At 35.8% G+C, this 18,107-nt stretch overlaps 1 protein-coding gene across 1 annotated transcript in view; it reads left to right on the top strand.

Moving 5' to 3' along the window:
- The first annotated feature begins 310 nt into the window (after positions 1-310).
- The window catches only part of LOC138172595 (butyrophilin-like protein 8), a 20,846-nt gene continuing 3,049 nt past the window's right edge, over positions 311-18,107 (top strand). The window contains exons 1-4 of the mRNA XM_069102295.1: positions 311-321; positions 1,655-1,722; positions 10,711-11,058; positions 11,311-11,583. Coding sequence (XP_068958396.1) covers positions 311-321; positions 1,655-1,722; positions 10,711-11,058; positions 11,311-11,583 — 700 coding nt within the window. The remainder of the gene's footprint in view (positions 322-1,654; positions 1,723-10,710; positions 11,059-11,310; positions 11,584-18,107) is intronic.

Below are 18,107 nucleotides of genomic sequence, written 5' to 3'. Positions count from 1 at the left end.
GAAAGATTATGCTCAACTTTGCTGAGTAGTTGCTCCTTTGTTGTAATCCAAGCTCATTGCTTTACAGAATATCATATCCAAGCTCTTTGATCTTTTAATGTAGGAGCTACAAGGTCCTGTTTAATCTTGACTGCTTCCATGATATTTAAATTGTTTCTTTCTGAATGCTGGTAGTATTTTCTCTTTGACCTAATAATTCTGGATTTTGACTCCTATATTCCTTAGCATTTTCAATTTGGAATCTTTCAGGAGGTGATCAGTTTACCTTAATGATTTCTTGAAAGATGCTTCCCAGGCTCTTTTCGTGATCATGACTTTCAGGTAAATCAATAGTCCTTAAATTATCTCTCCTCAATTTATTTTCCAGGTTAGTTATTTTTCTAATGAAGTATTTTAAGTTTTCTTCTATTTTTTTCATTCTTTTGATTTTGTTTGACTGATTCTTGATATTTTATAGAGTCATGAGCTTCCACTTGCCCAATTCTAACTTTTAATGAATTGTTTTCTTCAATTAGTTTTGGTACTTCCTTTTCCATTTGTCTCATTTTACTTTTTAAGGAATACTGTTCAGTGAGTTCTGTACCTCTTTTTCTATTTCACCAATTCTATTTTTAAGGACTTTCTTTCTACAGTCAATTTTCATCATTCCTTTTCTATGCCATTAACTTTCTCTTTCATACCTCTCATTTATTTCCCTAATTTTTCTTCTACCTGTCTTATTCAACTTTTGAAATCCTTCTTGAGCTCTTTCAAGATTGCTTTTAGGGCTTGAGACCAGTTCATATTCCCCTTTGAGGTTTCAGATATGGGTATATTGACAATATTGTCCTCTTCTCAGTTTGTGTTTTGATCTTCCTTGTCCCCATAGTAAGAATGTAGGATCATTGTCCATTTCTGCTTTTTTGCTCATCATGTTTGCCTAATTCCTGGTCTTTAAAATTGAGCTCTCCTGATGAAGCAGAAGGGTCACTGACCCAAGCTTCTTCAGCTGTGGTCCAAGGACATTGTCACTGGCTTTGTGTTCTGGGACCTCAGATACTGGCAGCTGGAGACTGTAGGGCTCTGGTAGTTTATCTGGTAGCAACACTGAGTCTCAGGGTAGAGGGGAGCGTCTGGTCTCTGAGGGATGGCTGCTTTTAAGCTTTGGCCACTGTAGTCTACCCATTCCCCTATTTGTGCTTAGGCTTTTGGGGGCCCTTGGTGTTAGCACTTGCTTGCCCCACCACCCTGGGGCTCAAGATCCCCTGCTGATTTACCGATGTAAAACTTGCAGCTGGCCAGATGGAATGCCTCCCATCCTTTACTGTTACCCTTCTACCAGAGCAAGAGGGACCTTTCCTGTTAATCCTCCCAGCTAATATTAATGGTTAAAAACCTACTGCACCTTATTTTTCTGCTGGCTCAGCTGTACCAGGGTTTTTCCTGGGGGTGATATTTTCTTGGTTCTTTTTTTGAGGTAAATAAGGGAGAGGGAGAGAAAATTAATTCTTACTCTGCCATCTCAGAAGTCCAGAAGCTACATGTAGGCTCATATTTCTTATTTGCCTCCAGGACTTCTTACTACAAACTCTAAGATATCTTATTACCCTTTGTTTACAGGTTCCATGAGATGATCCATAGGTATGTTGAGTATCTCAGATCCCCTGTACCACAGTCAAGTCTCCAAACCATTTGTATACCACCTCCTTATCTTTGTTCTCAGTCTCATAGATATGGGATCAGGTAAGCCTGCCCTTGTTTGTGCCACCCTCAGCCTACTCTTTATCGCCATATCTATTCTACTCAATTCAACTGAGTAACGTTAGACCTTTATTAAGTAAAAGTTATAATAGCTCAATTGGATAGAAGCCCCCTTGTTAATTGGAGTCTACCAGAAGCCAAACAGGATATATAGAGTTTACCTCCTATTCCTGGTCATTCACCTTTGAGTGTTGTTTTAATGGGTAGCTTAACAGTTTCTATTATCGCTCTTGACTAAACAAGGCAAAGTAAGCAGCCCTATTCCTGTTATATAATTTGAGAGGCACTAATAGGTACCTTCCTCACAAAATATGTCTCTCAAATCAACCTTGAATAGTATGTACTCATTTTGCTCACCTTTTGGACTAAAGGTAGTGAAAGCCTCCATAAAAAATATATGCTCCTTCCTTCCTTCCTTTCTTCCTACCTTTCCTCTCTTCTCTTTTCTCCCTCCCATCTACTCTCTTGATTCCCCTTTCCTTCCACACTTACTTCCCTCTTCATCATTCATCCTCCCCCCTTTTCTTTTGCCTCTACTTTTTAAATGCCTTCTTACTTATCAACTCCCTATTGATAATTTTTATTCCATTCTTCCTAGTCCAAAAACTACCAGGAAAAAAGAAAAAAATGAAGTGAATAGCTCTTCCTTCTCTCCATCATCTCCAATATCACCCCAACTTGTGCGTTTAAAATGTTCTTTCACCTTGAATAAAACTAGAAAGCCCAATTTCTTTCCTTAACATTCATGATGAGTGTCACACATATTACTAACACTATCTTATAGGACCATACTATTATTTTCTTTAAGATTTATGATCTATTTTCCAAAGCCATTATTCACTCTCTCCATCTAATTAAGTGCTCTACGCTACATATATAAGTTCATGGACAAATTCATATCCCTTGGACGTTATTAGTATTAATTTCTGATTAAGTGTGCAAAACAGTCACTACTAGACAGTCACTTTGTACTTAGAAAAAGTATGTTTGGATATGGCTCATCACCAGAAGTTTGTTAATTGAGAACTTTTGGTTTTATAAAGCTTATCACCAAAAGCATGCTTATTTGGACTTTTTCCCATTATACTTCATGAAAATCATTTTTTTAAGGCACAGAGTAGCTGAGATCTGCATTCATGGAGGAAAAGTTAAGGTGAATGAAATCACAGATCTGTGAAGTATCATAAAGTTGTTTTGTATTTTATTTTTATTTTCAATTATGAGTTCTTTCCTTCTCTCCATGCTCTCCTTCACCCAATAAGATACCAGGATAGAAATGGTATCATGAATAATATCTTTCCACATTAGCTCCTTTTGAAAAAGAAAAATAGAGAGACTAAAATATGCTTCAAAATGCGCTCTGAATCTATCTGTTTCCTCTCTGAAGACAGATAACATTTACATCAAGAGTTCTTTGCAAGTCTGGGAGATCATTGTATTGATCAATTACTAAGTGTATCACAGTTTATATTATTGCAGTGTGAGAAATTAATATTTCTCTCTTATATTTAACAAGTAATTATTATATTAGGACCAAAATTCCCCCCCTTTCTACTTCCTCATCTAGAAACCAACTAGTGTGACAAATTTATCTTAGATATTTATGCAGGTCAAGATATAATCAAACATTAAGAAAAATTGTAAATTTTGGATAATGGATGTATTCCTGCTCATTGTATCTGCTCACACAAGTCCAGGGAAATGTTGATTCTCCATGTTATGAAGAAAGGTGATATGGGATTTGATGTCTCTTTTCCCAAGATTGGAGTGACCCAAATCACATATTCCAAGACTTTCATTTTAAAATATTTGTGTTAACCAATTCAAGTTGATTGCCAATTCTCAGGAGCACCTCTTCTTTGAAGGGCTTATAAACTGTGACTCCACCACCATTTGGGGTCTTTGGTGTAATAGAGATGAGCAAATAACCATCCTTTTATTAATAACCTGTTGGCCTTATAAATAAAATCATTAAATTACCCAGAAATTATTCTTTTGAAACCTTTTTAAACATCACAGCTGTGTATAATGTTCTCCTGGTTCTACTTCAGTTTGCATCAGTACATATAAGTCTTTTCAGGATTTTCTAAAACCAACTTCTTTATAATTTTTACATTATGACAGTATTCCATACCATTCACATACCTTAATTACTTCAGTCATTCCACAAATGGTAGGCATCCCCTCAGTTTCCACTTCTTTGCTACCACAAAAAGAGATGCTACAAAGTTTTGTGCATATGGGTCCTTTTCCTTTTTCTTTTATCTCTTTAATGTATAGAATTGGTATTGATATTGTGCAGTCAAAGATTATGTATCTTTTTATAGCACTTTGGGCAAAGTGGCAAACTGTTCTGGAGCATAATTGAACCAATTCAGAGCTCCACTAATAGTGCTGCTTTATTATGCCTATTTTTCCTACATACCCTGACAAACACTTGTCATTTTCCTTTTCTGTCATAGTAGCCAATCTGAGAGGTGTAAGGTGATACTTCAAAGTTATTTTATTTTGCATTTCTCTAATTATTAGTGATCTAGAGAATTGTTATATGCCTTTTGATAGCTTTGATTTCTTCCTTGAAAAACTGACTGTTCATATCCTTTGAGCATTTATCAATTGAGGAATGGCTTCTTTTAAAAAATTGGCTCAGTACACTACATATTTGAGAAATGTGAACTTTTTCAGAAAAAAATTGCTGCTAATTTTCTTCCCAGTTTCCTGTTTTTCTTCTTATTTTGACTACATTGGTTATGTTTTTGCAAAACCTTTTTTAGACATTTAATTTTTTAATAACATATAGAAACTTGTTTTTAACATTCCATTCTTTAAATTTTGAGTTTCAAATTTTCTCCTCCACCTCCCCCTCATTGAGAAGGCAAGCAATTTGATGTAGCTTATACATTCTGAGTCATGCAAAACCATTTTTGCATATTAGTTATGTTATAAAAAAATACAGATCAAAAAATAAAGTAAAAAAAAGATACTTTGATCTGTACTCAGACTTTATCAGTTCTTTCTCTAGAAAAGAATAGTATTTTTCATGTTAAGTCCATTGGGATTTTCTTGGATCTTGGTATTGCTGTAAATTAGCAGTCTTTGACAAGTTGATCATCATACAATATTGCCATCATTGCATACACTCTTCTCCTAGTTCTGCTCACTTCACTTTGCATCAGTTCATGTAAGTTTTTGTAGGTTTTTCTGAAGCCATCCTGCTCATCATTTCTTATACCACAATATTATTATATAATAATCATATACTCCAACTTTCCCCAATTGATGGGCATCCCTTCAATTTCCTATTCTTTGCCACCACAAAAATAGGTGTTATAAATTTCTGAACAGATAGGCTGTTTTTTCTTGTTTTAATCATTTTTGTGATATAAACCTAGTAGTGTTGCTCCTGGGTAAAAATACAAAACTGGGTATCACAGTATTGTAGTCCTTGGGACATAGCTACAAACAGTTCTCCAGAACTGTGGTACCAGTTCATAACTCCACCAACAGTTCATTAGATTCCCAGTTTTGCCACATCTCCTCCAACATTGGTCATTTTCCTTTTCTGTCTTATTAGCCAATCTAATAAGTATGAGGTAGTACCTCAAAGTTGCTTTAATTTGCATTTCTCCAATTAATGATGAGTTGGGGTATTTTTTCATATGCATATAGAAAGCTTAGATTACTTTATCTGAAAACTTTTCATATCTTTTAATGATTTATCAATTGAGTTTTTATTTATTAATTGATATTTGATTAGCCAATTTATCCATTGGCTCTTATTTTTACAAATTTAACCCAGTTTTATTTAAGTTTGAGAAATGAGGCCTTCATAAGAGAAACTTGCTTCAATTTTTTTCCATAGTTACTATTGTTAACTGTATTTCCCTCCATTCTATTCCTCTAAACTCCTGTTTATTCTATTCCCTCTCTCCTTTCACCTTGTCCCTTCTGCAGAGAGTTTTGCTTCTGATTATGCCCTCCCCCAATCTGCCTCCTCTTCTATCACACCTCCCTTCTCTTATCCCCTTCCCCCTATAAGGCAAGATAGATTTCTGTACCCAATTGACTGTGTATGTTATTCCCTCTTTCAGCCAGTTCTGATGAGAGATTTAACATTCACTCACTTCATTTCATTCGCCCATGTTCCCTTCCACTTCAAAAGCTTTTTCTTGCCTCTTCTATGTGAGATAGTTTATCTCATTCTACCTTTCCATTTCTCTTTTTCACTGGTACATTCCTCTTTCACCCCTTAATTTTATTTTTGTATATCATCCATTTACATTTGTCTCATACCTGTGTCTTCTGTCTATATTCCTACTAACTATCTTAATAATGGGAAGTGCCTTATGGGTCAAAAGTATCATCTTCCCATGTAGTAACGTAAACAGTTTAAACCTATAAAGCCCTTATGCTTTCCATTGCTGTTTATCTTTTTATTCTTCTCTTGAGTCTTATATTTGAAAGTCAAAGTTTCTATTCACTTCTCTTTTTAAAAATTTTCATCTTTATTTTTCCAATTTATTTATTTATTTTTAGTTTTCAACAATCATTTCCATAAGATTTTGAGTTACAAATTTTTCTCCCCATATTTCCCCTACTCCCACCCCCAAATTGCTAGCCTGCTGAATACCCCTCTCCCCAAACTGTTCTCTCTTATATCCTCCCCCATCTCCCCCAACTTTCTAGTAAGGCAAGATTAATTTCTATACCCCAGAACCTGTATATCTTATTTCCCAGTTGTATATTTTTTAAAAAAGCAATAATCATATATATATATATATATATATATATATATATATATATATATACATATTGTTCAAAACTTTGAGTTACAGATTTTTCCCCTTCTTCATTCCTCACCCACCCCCACTGGGAATATAAGCAATTCAATATATGTTGTACATGTGTAGTTATGCAAAACATTTCCATAGTAAGTATATTGTGAAAGACTATATTTCCCTCCATCCTATCCTGCCCCTCACTTATTCCAGATATCTTGTTTTAGTAAATAAAACCCTCTATCTCTTTGAATGTTTATCCCTCCCCCACTCCCAAAGGATTAGACCCAGTTTTTACTGAATAGGTGATTCTTGGTTGTAATCAGAGCTCCTTTGCCCTCTAGCATATAATATTCTAAGTCCTGTGATCCTTTAAAGTAGAAGTTGCTAAATCTTGTATTATCCTGAGAGTGACACCATGATACTTGAATTATTTCTTTCTGGCTTATTGCAATGTTTTCTCCTTGACCTGGGAACTCTAGACTCTGGCTATAATATTCCTGGGAGTTTTCATTTTGGGATCTCTTTCAGGAGGAGTTTGGTGGATTCTTTCCAATTTTAATTTACTATTTCATTCTAGAATATCAGGGTAATTTTCTTTGATAAGTTCTTGAAATATGATACCTATGCTATTTTTTTTATCATGACTCTCAGGTAGATAAAATAATTCTTAAATTATCTTTCTTCGATCTATTTTCTAGGTCAGTTGTTTTCAATTGAGGAAATTTCACAATGTCTTCTATTTTTTTCCATCTTTTGGTTTTGTTTTTATTTTTCTTGTTTTCTCATAAAGTCATTAGCTTCTATTTGCTGCATTCTAATTTTTTTTAGGAATAATGTTCTTCAGTGAATTTTAGGCCTCCTTTTCCATTTGGTCAATTTGCTTTTTAAGGCATTCTTCTCCTCATTGGATTTTTGGACCTCTTTGACCATTTGGTCTAGCCTGATCTTTAAGGTATTATTTTCTTTAGTATTTTTTGTGTCTCCTTTAGAAGCTCTTGATTCTTTTTGCATGATTTTCTTCCATCAATCTCATTTATATTCCCATTTTTTCCTCTTCCTCTCTTACTTGATTTTCAAAATCCTTTTTGAGCTCTTCCATGGCCTAAGATAATTTTACATTGTTCTTGGAGGCTTTGGATGTAGGAACTTTAACCTTGATGTCTTCTTCTGACTGTATGTTTTGATCTTTCTTGTTACTGTAGTACTTTCTATAGTCAGAGATTTGTTTTTTTTTTCAATTTATTTATTTATTTTTAGTTTTCAACATTCATTTCCACAAGATTTTGAGTTACAAATTTTTCTCCCCTACTCCCACCCCCAATTTTCCCCGTTGTTTGCTTCTTTTCCTATTGTTTGACTTTTAACTCAGTTAAAGTAGGACTCTACTTTCAGGATGAATTGTCCCAACTTTCAAGGATTTTGTGCAACTGTTTTCAGAGATAAATTTATAGGGACCAGGAAGTTTTCAGTTCTTCAGAGATGGTATGATCTAATGAAAGGTGTTTGCTACTCTCCTGGTCTGTGCTCTGATCTGTGAGTGACCCCAAGCACTCAGGTTTTCCCCTGAGCTATAAGGGTCTCCCCCTTCCACTTCTGCTGCACACTCTGCTATACTAGTGCTCTTCCTTTCCCTGAGACTGCCACCCAGGACTGTGACTGAGATATGAGTATGGGCAAAACAAAAGAGTCTTGCCTTCATGCTAGCAAAAAGTCCCATGTAATTTTGTTCTGACCAGTTATATGACTCCCTTACTGTCTGTAAAGTAGTTAACTAAAGGCCTACTCCAGGTTTCCTGGTATCCAGTCTAAACTGGCATGGTCTGCACCAATTGTGCTTTTCTCTCACTCTGATGCAATAGACCCTTCCTGGTAAACTTCCAACTTGTTTTGGGCTAGAAATTTTTTATTGTGTCTTTTTGTGAGTTCTGCTGCTGTAGAATTTGTTTAGAGTCATTTTGTGGAGGTATTCGGAAGGTTTGGAGGAGAGCTCAGGCAAGTTCCTGACTTTACTCAGCCATCTTGGCTCTGCCCCAATATTCACATTTTAAAAGAGAAAATAATATGAAATAATATATTAAAAGATGAATAAGTTGGCAAAATGGGTGCTGTTGGAGACTTCTCTTGTCCTCTTGAGGGAGGCATATATTTGGTCCAATGTCCATGTATGGATGAAAGGAGGCCAGATTGTTGTTGAAGTTGTGAACTGATCCAACCATTCTGGAGAACAATTTAGAACAATAGCCAAAGTGCTCTAAAATTGTTCATATCCTTTGATACATCAATACCACTACTAGGTCTATGTCCCAAAGGTATCATAAAAAAGCAAAGGAACCCACAGGTAGAAAAATATTTATAGCAGTTCTTTTTATAGTGTAGAAGAATTAGAAATTCTATGGATGCCCATCAGTTGAGGAATTGCTGAACAAGTCATAGTATATAAATGTAATTTAATACTATTATTCTATAAGAAATCAGAAAAACCTGGAAAGACTTACATGAACTGATGTAGAGTGAAGAGAGCAGACCCAGGAGAACACTGCACACTAATAACGTGTGTATGCCATGTATGTATGTTGTGCGATGGCCAACTTTGATAGACTTAGTATTTTTTAGCAATAAAGTAATTTAAGACAGTACCAATAGAAAATACTATCCGCATCCAGAGAAAGAACTTTGGAATCTGAACATAAATTGAAGAATACTATTTTCACATTTTTTATTTTTTGTTTTTCCTTTCTCATGGTTTTCCCCCTTTGTTCTGATTCTTCTTGTAAAAGGTTTCTAATGTGGAAATATATTTAACATGATTGTAGATGTATAACCTATATCAGATTGCTTTCTGTGTTGAGCAGGGGGAGGTAAAGAAGTAAGGGAGAACATTTTAGAACTCAAATCTTACCCAAAAAGTCAATTTTGAAAATTATCTTTACATATAATTTTAAAAAGTAAAATATTATTAAGTGAAAAAAACATAAATAAGATGGTGCCAAACTAAAAGTAAAGGGATTTATTAGCATGCTAAGGAATGCTGCTCTAGTTCATACCAAATTCAGATTTCTAGGGTAAAGAGTTAGCTTTTATAACCTTTCAAACCCAGAGAACAAAGCTGAATAGCTACACTCTGTATTAATTTAGGAGAGAAAACTAAAGCATTTTTCAAAAGAGGAGTAGAGAAAAAGAGTATTTGGACTGTAAGTGACAGGATTTATTATCAGCATAAGATATCTTTCTCTTCTCAAGGGCAGGAGACAGGGGGAAGAGATGGAATGTTTTGCAATTATGAAGAATCCTTTTAAGACAACAACTTTAGGGTCTCTTATTCCAAAGAAGGCACTTATTAACTACAACACCAGATAAGACCAGACCACCTTTAAATTTGCTTACAAAGAGGTTGGAGCCTTTGTAATATAAAGACACTAAATGACCGGGTGATTTCTATATTGTTAGTCTGCCAAGATGCCATGAAATCATTATGTTTCCTATTTTTCCCCTACACTGGAAGTCACATTTTATGAAGAACAGTAGAAATATAATGTAGAAAAAAGAAGATTTTGGAACATATAATGGTTCCATATTTTGGTGGACTCGTGGACCTATGATTTCATCAGCGTGGATATGTTCCTCTTCTACTGGTCCAGATTACAATCCGTCTATAAATTCTTATTTAGTAATGAATTTTCAAATATTTGAAGTCTGTGAAAGATGAATTTGACTTAATCTGTATAGCTCTAATAGGAAAACTAAAATGATGGAGAGAAGGGGCAGGAAGTCTGACTTTAGTACACTATAAGGAATGTTTCTAATTAGAGCTGTCCTAGAATGGAATGGGCTGCCTTATTAGGTAGTGTGATCCCCAGTCACTGGTAATGAGTAAGCAGGATCTGAATGATCACCTCAAAGGAATGTTGCATAGATAATATTGTCATTCAATGGATGGTTGTACTAGATGGCATCTAAAAACCCTTCCAACACTATATTTTGTTATTTTATGTATGTATTATTTATGCATAAGTTCTGAACTCATGATACTTTATTTTGTGTTAATTAAAAAAGAGGAAGATTATATACTGCATAAAAAAGCTGAAGATTGAGGAGTAACATGAATCATTCCTTTCTGTAATTAATTCAAACCCTGTGCATTATATGGACATATGTCTATTCTTAATGGACATTTTTGGTTTTCCTACAGGTCAATTTCAGGTGATTGGACCAAATGAGCCTATTCAGGCACTGGTGGGAGAAGATGTTATTTTCTCCTGTCATGTCTTACCTAAGGTTAATATGAAGGACATGGAGGTGAGTTTCTTCAGGAACCAAATATCTTCTGTGCTGCTTCTAATCAAGAATGGGAAAGAAATGCCAAAGAAGCAAATGCAAGAATATCAGGGGAGAACCCAATTTGTGCAAGTAGCCATTGCTGAAGGAAGAATCTCCTTAAAATTGAAGAATATATCCATTTCAGATTCAGGGAAGTATGGCTGCCAGTTTGCCTCCCAAACTTTTGACCAGAAGAACACTTGGGAGCTACAGGTCGCAGGTCAGTTGCTCCTTTACAATGATACAGTTTCTTCAAGTCCAGTTAATTAGAACATTCTGCTGAAAACAGAGTTGTCAGTTTTTCCTACTCTTTGATCAATAGATAGAAAAGAAGTAAGCAAACAAGCAAGGTGTCCCTCCACTATCCTCGCAAAACAAAAACAAAATGAACTACCTAGAGCAGGGTAAGTTATGATCCTAACTATGCTCAAAATTTGATCTTTGTTTTCATCTCACTCCCCATTTTCTATAGCTCTTGGGTCATCCCCTGTCATCTCTCTTGAGAGATACAGAGATACAGGCACCTTGCTGATATGTCGATCCGCTGGATGGTTCCCTAAGCCTGATGTACAATGGAAAAATCATCAGGGACAGTCTATGTCATCAGACTTCAAGGTGAAAACAGGGGATAATGGTCTTTTTGATGTAGAAACCTCTCTCTTTCTACAAGAACCTCCCAATGGGGATATATCATGTTCCGTACGTGTCTGGAGCCTCAGAAAAGAGTCCAGAGTGAGAGTAGTTGGTAAGTAATAGAATGGATTGGAAGGAAATGGAAGGGAAGCCCACTTGGCTTGCTCACTTGGCAGAACTTGATATTCTTAGTCTTAAGTTTGTCAATTTTGGTCCCACATTTAATGTTTCACTTTGGAAAGATACTAGACAAGTGGTGAAATGCTCAAATTGTATACACTCATGAACAATTTAGATAGAGTGAGGCCCACTTGTTCAACAAATGCAAGAGTCCTCAAAACAGGAAGTTTCATTTTTTTAAACTTGTATCAATTTATTTTTAGACCAATGAAACATTTTTAATTGACAAAGAAGAAAATAAATGTCAATATGCATGTGGTGGTATAAATCAAGAGGATTTCAGAAGGAAGTGACATTTTCACTTCAGAATTTTTAATAAAGAAAAAGAGGGGTGGCTAGGTGATGCAGTGAGTAAGAGTGCTGGCCCTGGAGTCAGAACAACCCGGGATCAGTTCTGGTATCAGATACTTAACAGCCCCCCCCCACACACACACACACACAACCTGGCCGTGTAACTTTGGGCAAGTTACTTAACACCAATTGCTTAAAAAAAAAAAAAAAAGAAAGCAGGTGGTTCTAGTACAGGGGTGGGAAACCTGTGACCTCAAGGCCACATATGGCCCTCTGGGTCCTCAAATGTGGCCCTCTGATTGAATCAAAATTTCACAGTATAATTTTTAAAATTTATTTATTTATTTTTGGTTTTCAACATTCACTTCTATAAGTTTAAAATTTTCTCCTCTTCCCTCCCTTATCTCTCCAAAAGATGACATTCAATCTGATATGGGCTTTACATATACATTCTTATTAATGATATTTTCACATCAGTCATGTTGTATAGAATTAGAACAAATGGGAAGAACCATGAGAAAGAAAAAAAAAAACAAAACAAAAGAGCAAATAGTATGCTTTAATTTGCATTCAGATTCTACAGTTTTTCCTCTGGATGTTTTTCCATGATGAGTTTTTTCGAGTTTTCTTAGGTCCTTGTGTTGCTGAAAAGAGTTAAGTCTATCAAAGTCAGTCATTGTACAATGTGGTTGTTACTGTGTATAATGTTCTCCTGGACCTGCTCACTTCACTCAGCATCACTTCATATAAGTCTTTCCAGGTTTTTCTGAAGGCTACCTGCTCACGCTTTTTTATAGTAAAGTAGTATTTCATTATATTCATGTACCACAACTTATTTGACCATTCCCCAGTTGATAAGCATCTCCTCAATTTCCAGTTCTTGGCCACCACACCAAAAAAAGCTGCTATAAATATTTTTGTACTTGTGGGCTCTTTTCCTGTTTTGATGATCTCTTTGGGATGCAATCACAGAAGTGGTATTGCTATTAAAGGGTATGCACATTTTTATAGCCCTTTGGGCATAGTCCCAAATTGATCTCCAGCATGGTTGGATCAGTTCACAACTCCACAAAGAAGGCATTAATGTTCCAATTTTCCTACATCTTCTCCAGGATTTATAATTTTCCTGTTTTGCCATGTTTGACAATCTGAAAGGTGAGATGTGGTACCTAAGAGTTGTTTTGATTGGCATTTCTTTAATCAATAGTGATTTAGAGCATTTTTATATGATTATAAATAGTTTTTAATTTCTTCCTCTGAAAACAGTCTGTTCATATCCTTTGACCATTTATCAATGGGAAAATGACTTGTGTTCTTAAAAATTTGACAGAGTTCTCTACATATTTTAGAAGTGAGGCCGCTATCAGAGATTCTGGTTACAAAAATTCTTTCCCAATTTTCTACTTCCCTCCTAATCTTGGTTGCATTGGCTTTGTTTTGCAAAACTTTTTCAATTTAATGTAATCAAAATTATCCATTTTGCATTTTAAAATGTTTCCTATCCCTTGTTTGGTCACAAATTCTTACATTTCCATAAATATTACAGATAAACTATCCCTTGATCTCCTAGTTTGCTTATAGTATCAGAAATTATATCTAAATAAGTACCCATTTTGACTTTATTTTGGTATACAGTGAAAGAAATTAGTCTATGGGGCAGAACCAAGATGATGGAGTAAGCAGGAACTGCTTCAGCTCCCTCTCCAACCACATTCAATACCTATAAAATATGACTCTAAACAAATGTTAGAGCTACAGAACCCATAAAGTAACAGAGAGAAGCAAATCTGCCAATGCAGGCAGCCTGTCAGGTTGACAGGCAGTGGGCCCAGACCCAGGGCAGCCCCAAACAGCAGCACAGACTGGCCAGAGCAGACATCAAGAGAGTGAATCACCAGTAGCTGTGGTGATTTCCAGAATTCTCAACCCATAAATGCCAAAGATAAAGTAAAATGTCAGTGGGGAACTCTGTTGAAACCAGGTGACAGAAGAGCATGATCTTCCCACTGGGTGAGAGGTGGTGTGGCAGCTGCAGCTGTTACCCCATGGCTGCCTCCAGAGTTCCTGGCCTGCAAATCTTAAGGGGAACAAGTGACCATTCAAAGGGAAATCACTCTTGCTTTGACCTACTTGGATCTGGTCACAGTCTTGCGTGGTTGTCCTGGGGTGTGTGGCCAGTGTGCCAGAGCTTGTGGTAGCCGTAGATAGGATGCCTTCCCCAGACCTCTGACAACATTTGCGAAAACACCACCATTTTGGGAGACAGCTCTCTTTACTCTAGAAGCAGAGTTCTACCATGGCAAAGAGCTCAAAAGTCAAGTAATTAGCTGGCAACATGAACAAGCAAAAGAAGCACAATCAGACCATAGAATCCTTTTTGGGGGACAAAAAAGGTCAAAACATGGAACCAGAAAAAACAACAAAGTCTCAACTCCTGCATTAAAAGCTTCCAAGAAAAATATGAATTGGTTACAAGCCATGGAAGAGCTCAAGAAGAATTTTGAAAATTAAGTAAGAGATTTTGTGGAAGAAAAATTGGGAAAAGAAATGAAAATGATACAAGAAAATCATGAAAAGTGAGTCAATAGTCTGCTAAAGGAGACCCAAAAATGTATTGAAGAAAATAGCACCTTAAAAAATAGACTAACTCAAAGGGCAAAAGAGGCCCAAAAAGCCAATGAGGAGAAGAATGCATTGAAAAGCCAAATTTGTCAGATGGAAAAAGAATTTCAAAAGCTTACTGAAGAGAATAAGTCCTTCAAAATTAGATTGAAGCAAATGAAAGTTAATGGCTTTATGAGAAATCAAGATACAATAAAACAGATCCAAACAAAAAATTAGAACGCAATATGAAATATATCATTGCAAAAACCACTGACCCAGAAAATAGATCCAGGAGAGATAATTTTAAAATTATTGGACTACCTGAAAGTCATGATCAAAAACTGGGTGTGGAAATCATCCTTCAAGAAATTCTCAATGAAAATTGCCCTTATATTCTAGAACCAGAGGGAAAAATATAAATTGAAAGAATTCACTGATCTCCTCTGGAAAAAAAGATCCCAAAAAGAAAACCCCTAGAAATATCATGGCCAAATTCCAGAGTTCCCAGGTCAAGGAGAAACTATTACAAGCAGCCAGGAAGAAACAATTTGAGCATTGTGGAAACACAATCAGGATAACACAAGATCTAGGAGCACCTACATTAAGGGATCATAGGGCTTGGAATATGATATTTCAGAGTTCAAAGGAGCAAGGACTAAAACCCAGAATCACCTAACCAGCAAAACTGAGAATAATTTTTTAGAGGGAAATATGGTTATTCAATAAAATAGAAGACTTTAAAGTATTCTTACTGAAAAAATGACAGAGTTAAACAGAAAACTTGACTTTCAAATACAAGAAGCAAGAGAAGCATGAGAAGGTAAACAGGAAAAAAAATCATAAGAAACTTAATCAAGTTGAAATATTTACATTCTTACATGGAAAAATGATCATTGTAACTCATGAGATTTTTCTCAGTATGAGGATAGTTTAAGGGAATATATATGTGTATATATATATATATATATATGAATGAATACATATATATGTGTGTATGGGATGGCATATGTGTGTATAAATACATATGTGAGTGTGTGTATGTGTGTGCACATGTATATATGGACATAGGGCACAGGGTTAGTTGAATAGGAAGGGATGATATCTAAAAAATAAAATTAAAAGGTGAGAGAGGAATATAATGGGAGAAGGAGAAAGGGAGAGATGGAATAGCATAAATTATCTCATATAAAAGAGGCAAGAGAAAACTGTTACAATGGAGGGGAAGAGCCAGAAGGAGAAAGGGAATAGGTCAACCTTACTCTCATTGAATTTGGCTTAATAAGGAAATAACACACACACTCAGGGTATATTACCCTACAGGAAAGTAGGGAGGAAGGGGATAAGAGCGGAGATAATAGGAGGGAGGGCATATTGGGAAAGAGGGTAGTTAGAAGCAAACACTTTTGAAAAGGGACAGGGTCAATGTAGAAAATAGAATAAGTGGGTGTGGGATAGGATCTAGGGAAATACAGTTAGACTTTCATAATATAACTACTATGGAAACGTTTTGCATAAATACACATTTACAAACTATATTGAATTGTTTGTCTTCCCAATGAGGGTAGGTGAGGAGGAAAGAAGGGAAAGAATCTGGAAATCGAAGTTTTAAAAGCAAATGTTAAAAAAAATGTTGTTGTTGTTTTACATGGAACTGGGAAATAAGATAGACAGGCACTGTGGTATAGAAATTCATCTTGCCCTACTAGGAAGCTAGGGAGAGAGGAGGAGGGAGGGTATAAGAGAAAGAAGACTGGATGAAATGAATATTCAGTAGGCCTGCTATCTTAGGGTGGGGTATGGTAAAGATGGGGAGAAAATTTATATCTCAAAATCTCGTCGAAATTAATATGGAAAACTAAAAATAAGTAAATAAAAGGTTAAGATGCAAAAAAAAAAAGAAAAGAAAGAAAAGAAATTAGTCTATGCCCAGTTTCTACCATACTATTTTTCATTTTTCCCAGCAGTTTTCGTAAAATATTGAGTTCTTATCCCAGAAACTGGAGTCTTTGGGTTTATCACATAGTAGATTACTATAGTCATTGACTAATGTGTCTTATGTACCTAACATAATCCACTCATCCACCACTCTATTTACACGTATTTCTTAATAAAAAGATTTGTTCTATATAATTTGGACTCAGTCAAAAGACTGCACTCAAGGACCCAGAAGGCAATAGGTGGCCAAAACGTCACAGGTTCCCCATCCCTGCTCTAGTTTGTTACCTTCTTGCTTTTGATGAGTTCAATCCCAGAAGAACTTTGTCCTAGGGCTTGGATGGACCTGAAAAATATGATTGTTGAGACATTGGCAGTAAGCTCTGAAAGATGATAGCAAGCTGGCAAGGTTCTTTAAGACTGGAGAAGGGCAAATTTTCTTCTAAGTTTCAAAAAAGGGAAATAGATGTCTGAAATCTACAGGTCAGTAAACTTGACTGGCAAAATTCAGGTAAAATTTTGTGATGTATTTTTTAAACGAATGGCTAGTTAACATATAGAAAAGGAAGGAGGATTACAAAGACCTGATATGGTCTCATCAAAAACATGTCAAGCCAGACTATTATCTTAATTTTTTGATGGGGTCAGTAGATTTATTGTTAGGTAGTATATATAGTATGAAGCCTGGAATCAGGAGGGCCTGAGTTAAAAATCTATCTTCATGTATTTACTAGCTGTGGGATCCTGGGCAAGTAACTTAGCTCTGTTTTAGTTTCTTCATTTGTAAAATGAGCTATAGAATGAAATGCCAAACCTCTCCAGTATCTTTGCCAAGAAAACCCTAAATAATGTCACAAAGAGTCAAACATGAACAAAATACCTGTACAACACCAACAAAATGTGATGGTAGATCTTAGAAATCCTGTTCTTGTAGGTGTCCTTAATCTAGGACTGGGAAACATGTTTTTTTTTTAATCTATAGTAATAACTATATTTCAAAATAATTCATTTCTTTGTAGTACCATATATTTAACTTCATGCATTTAAAGCTATTCTGTGTAGAGGACCACAAGTTTCACAAGTCTACCAAAAGGGCCTATGATAAAGAAAAAAGGTTAAAAACTTCTGCTGTCAATATAGTTTTCCTAAATTGTAACCAAACAGAAATCATACAGTTTCTCACGCTATTGTTAAGGGGGAAATGGAGTGATATGTGTCCCACAGTAAAATTTGGTGAGCTTGGAACTTGAAACAACCACATCTGTTTCTTCCCTGTGAAAGAGAGTACAGGATTGTAAGATGTATTGTTGTAATGGAAATGCAAATTTAAAAATCTTCCCTGCCCCTAGGCTAGAGTGCACCTGGAGCCTGGTGTGGGAGGCTTGCTTTTCAGTAGATACTTCTTGATTGGCCAGTGGGTCCAGAAGGTTGTTACATTGTCTGAGCCAGGAGAAGGCTATATAAGCCCTGATGTGTAGCTTTGTTTTGGGGGCTCACTTTGAGAAGTGTTCTGTGATTTGATCTGGATTCTGGGAAGCCGTTGTCCAGAGCCCCACAGCTTTGAAAAACCCAGATGTTGAAACCCAGATGTTGATTTGGTATGGATGTAATGGTTGGACAGTTTGG

The sequence above is a fragment of the Petaurus breviceps genome, unplaced genomic scaffold (genome assembly GCF_028583685.1).
Source record: "Petaurus breviceps papuanus isolate PSGF00001 unplaced genomic scaffold, PetGlider_PUasm1.0 551, whole genome shotgun sequence".
In the NCBI taxonomy this organism is placed as follows: Eukaryota; Metazoa; Chordata; class Mammalia; order Diprotodontia; family Petauridae; genus Petaurus; species Petaurus breviceps.
This window is presented reverse-complemented; position numbering and strand designations above follow the sequence as displayed.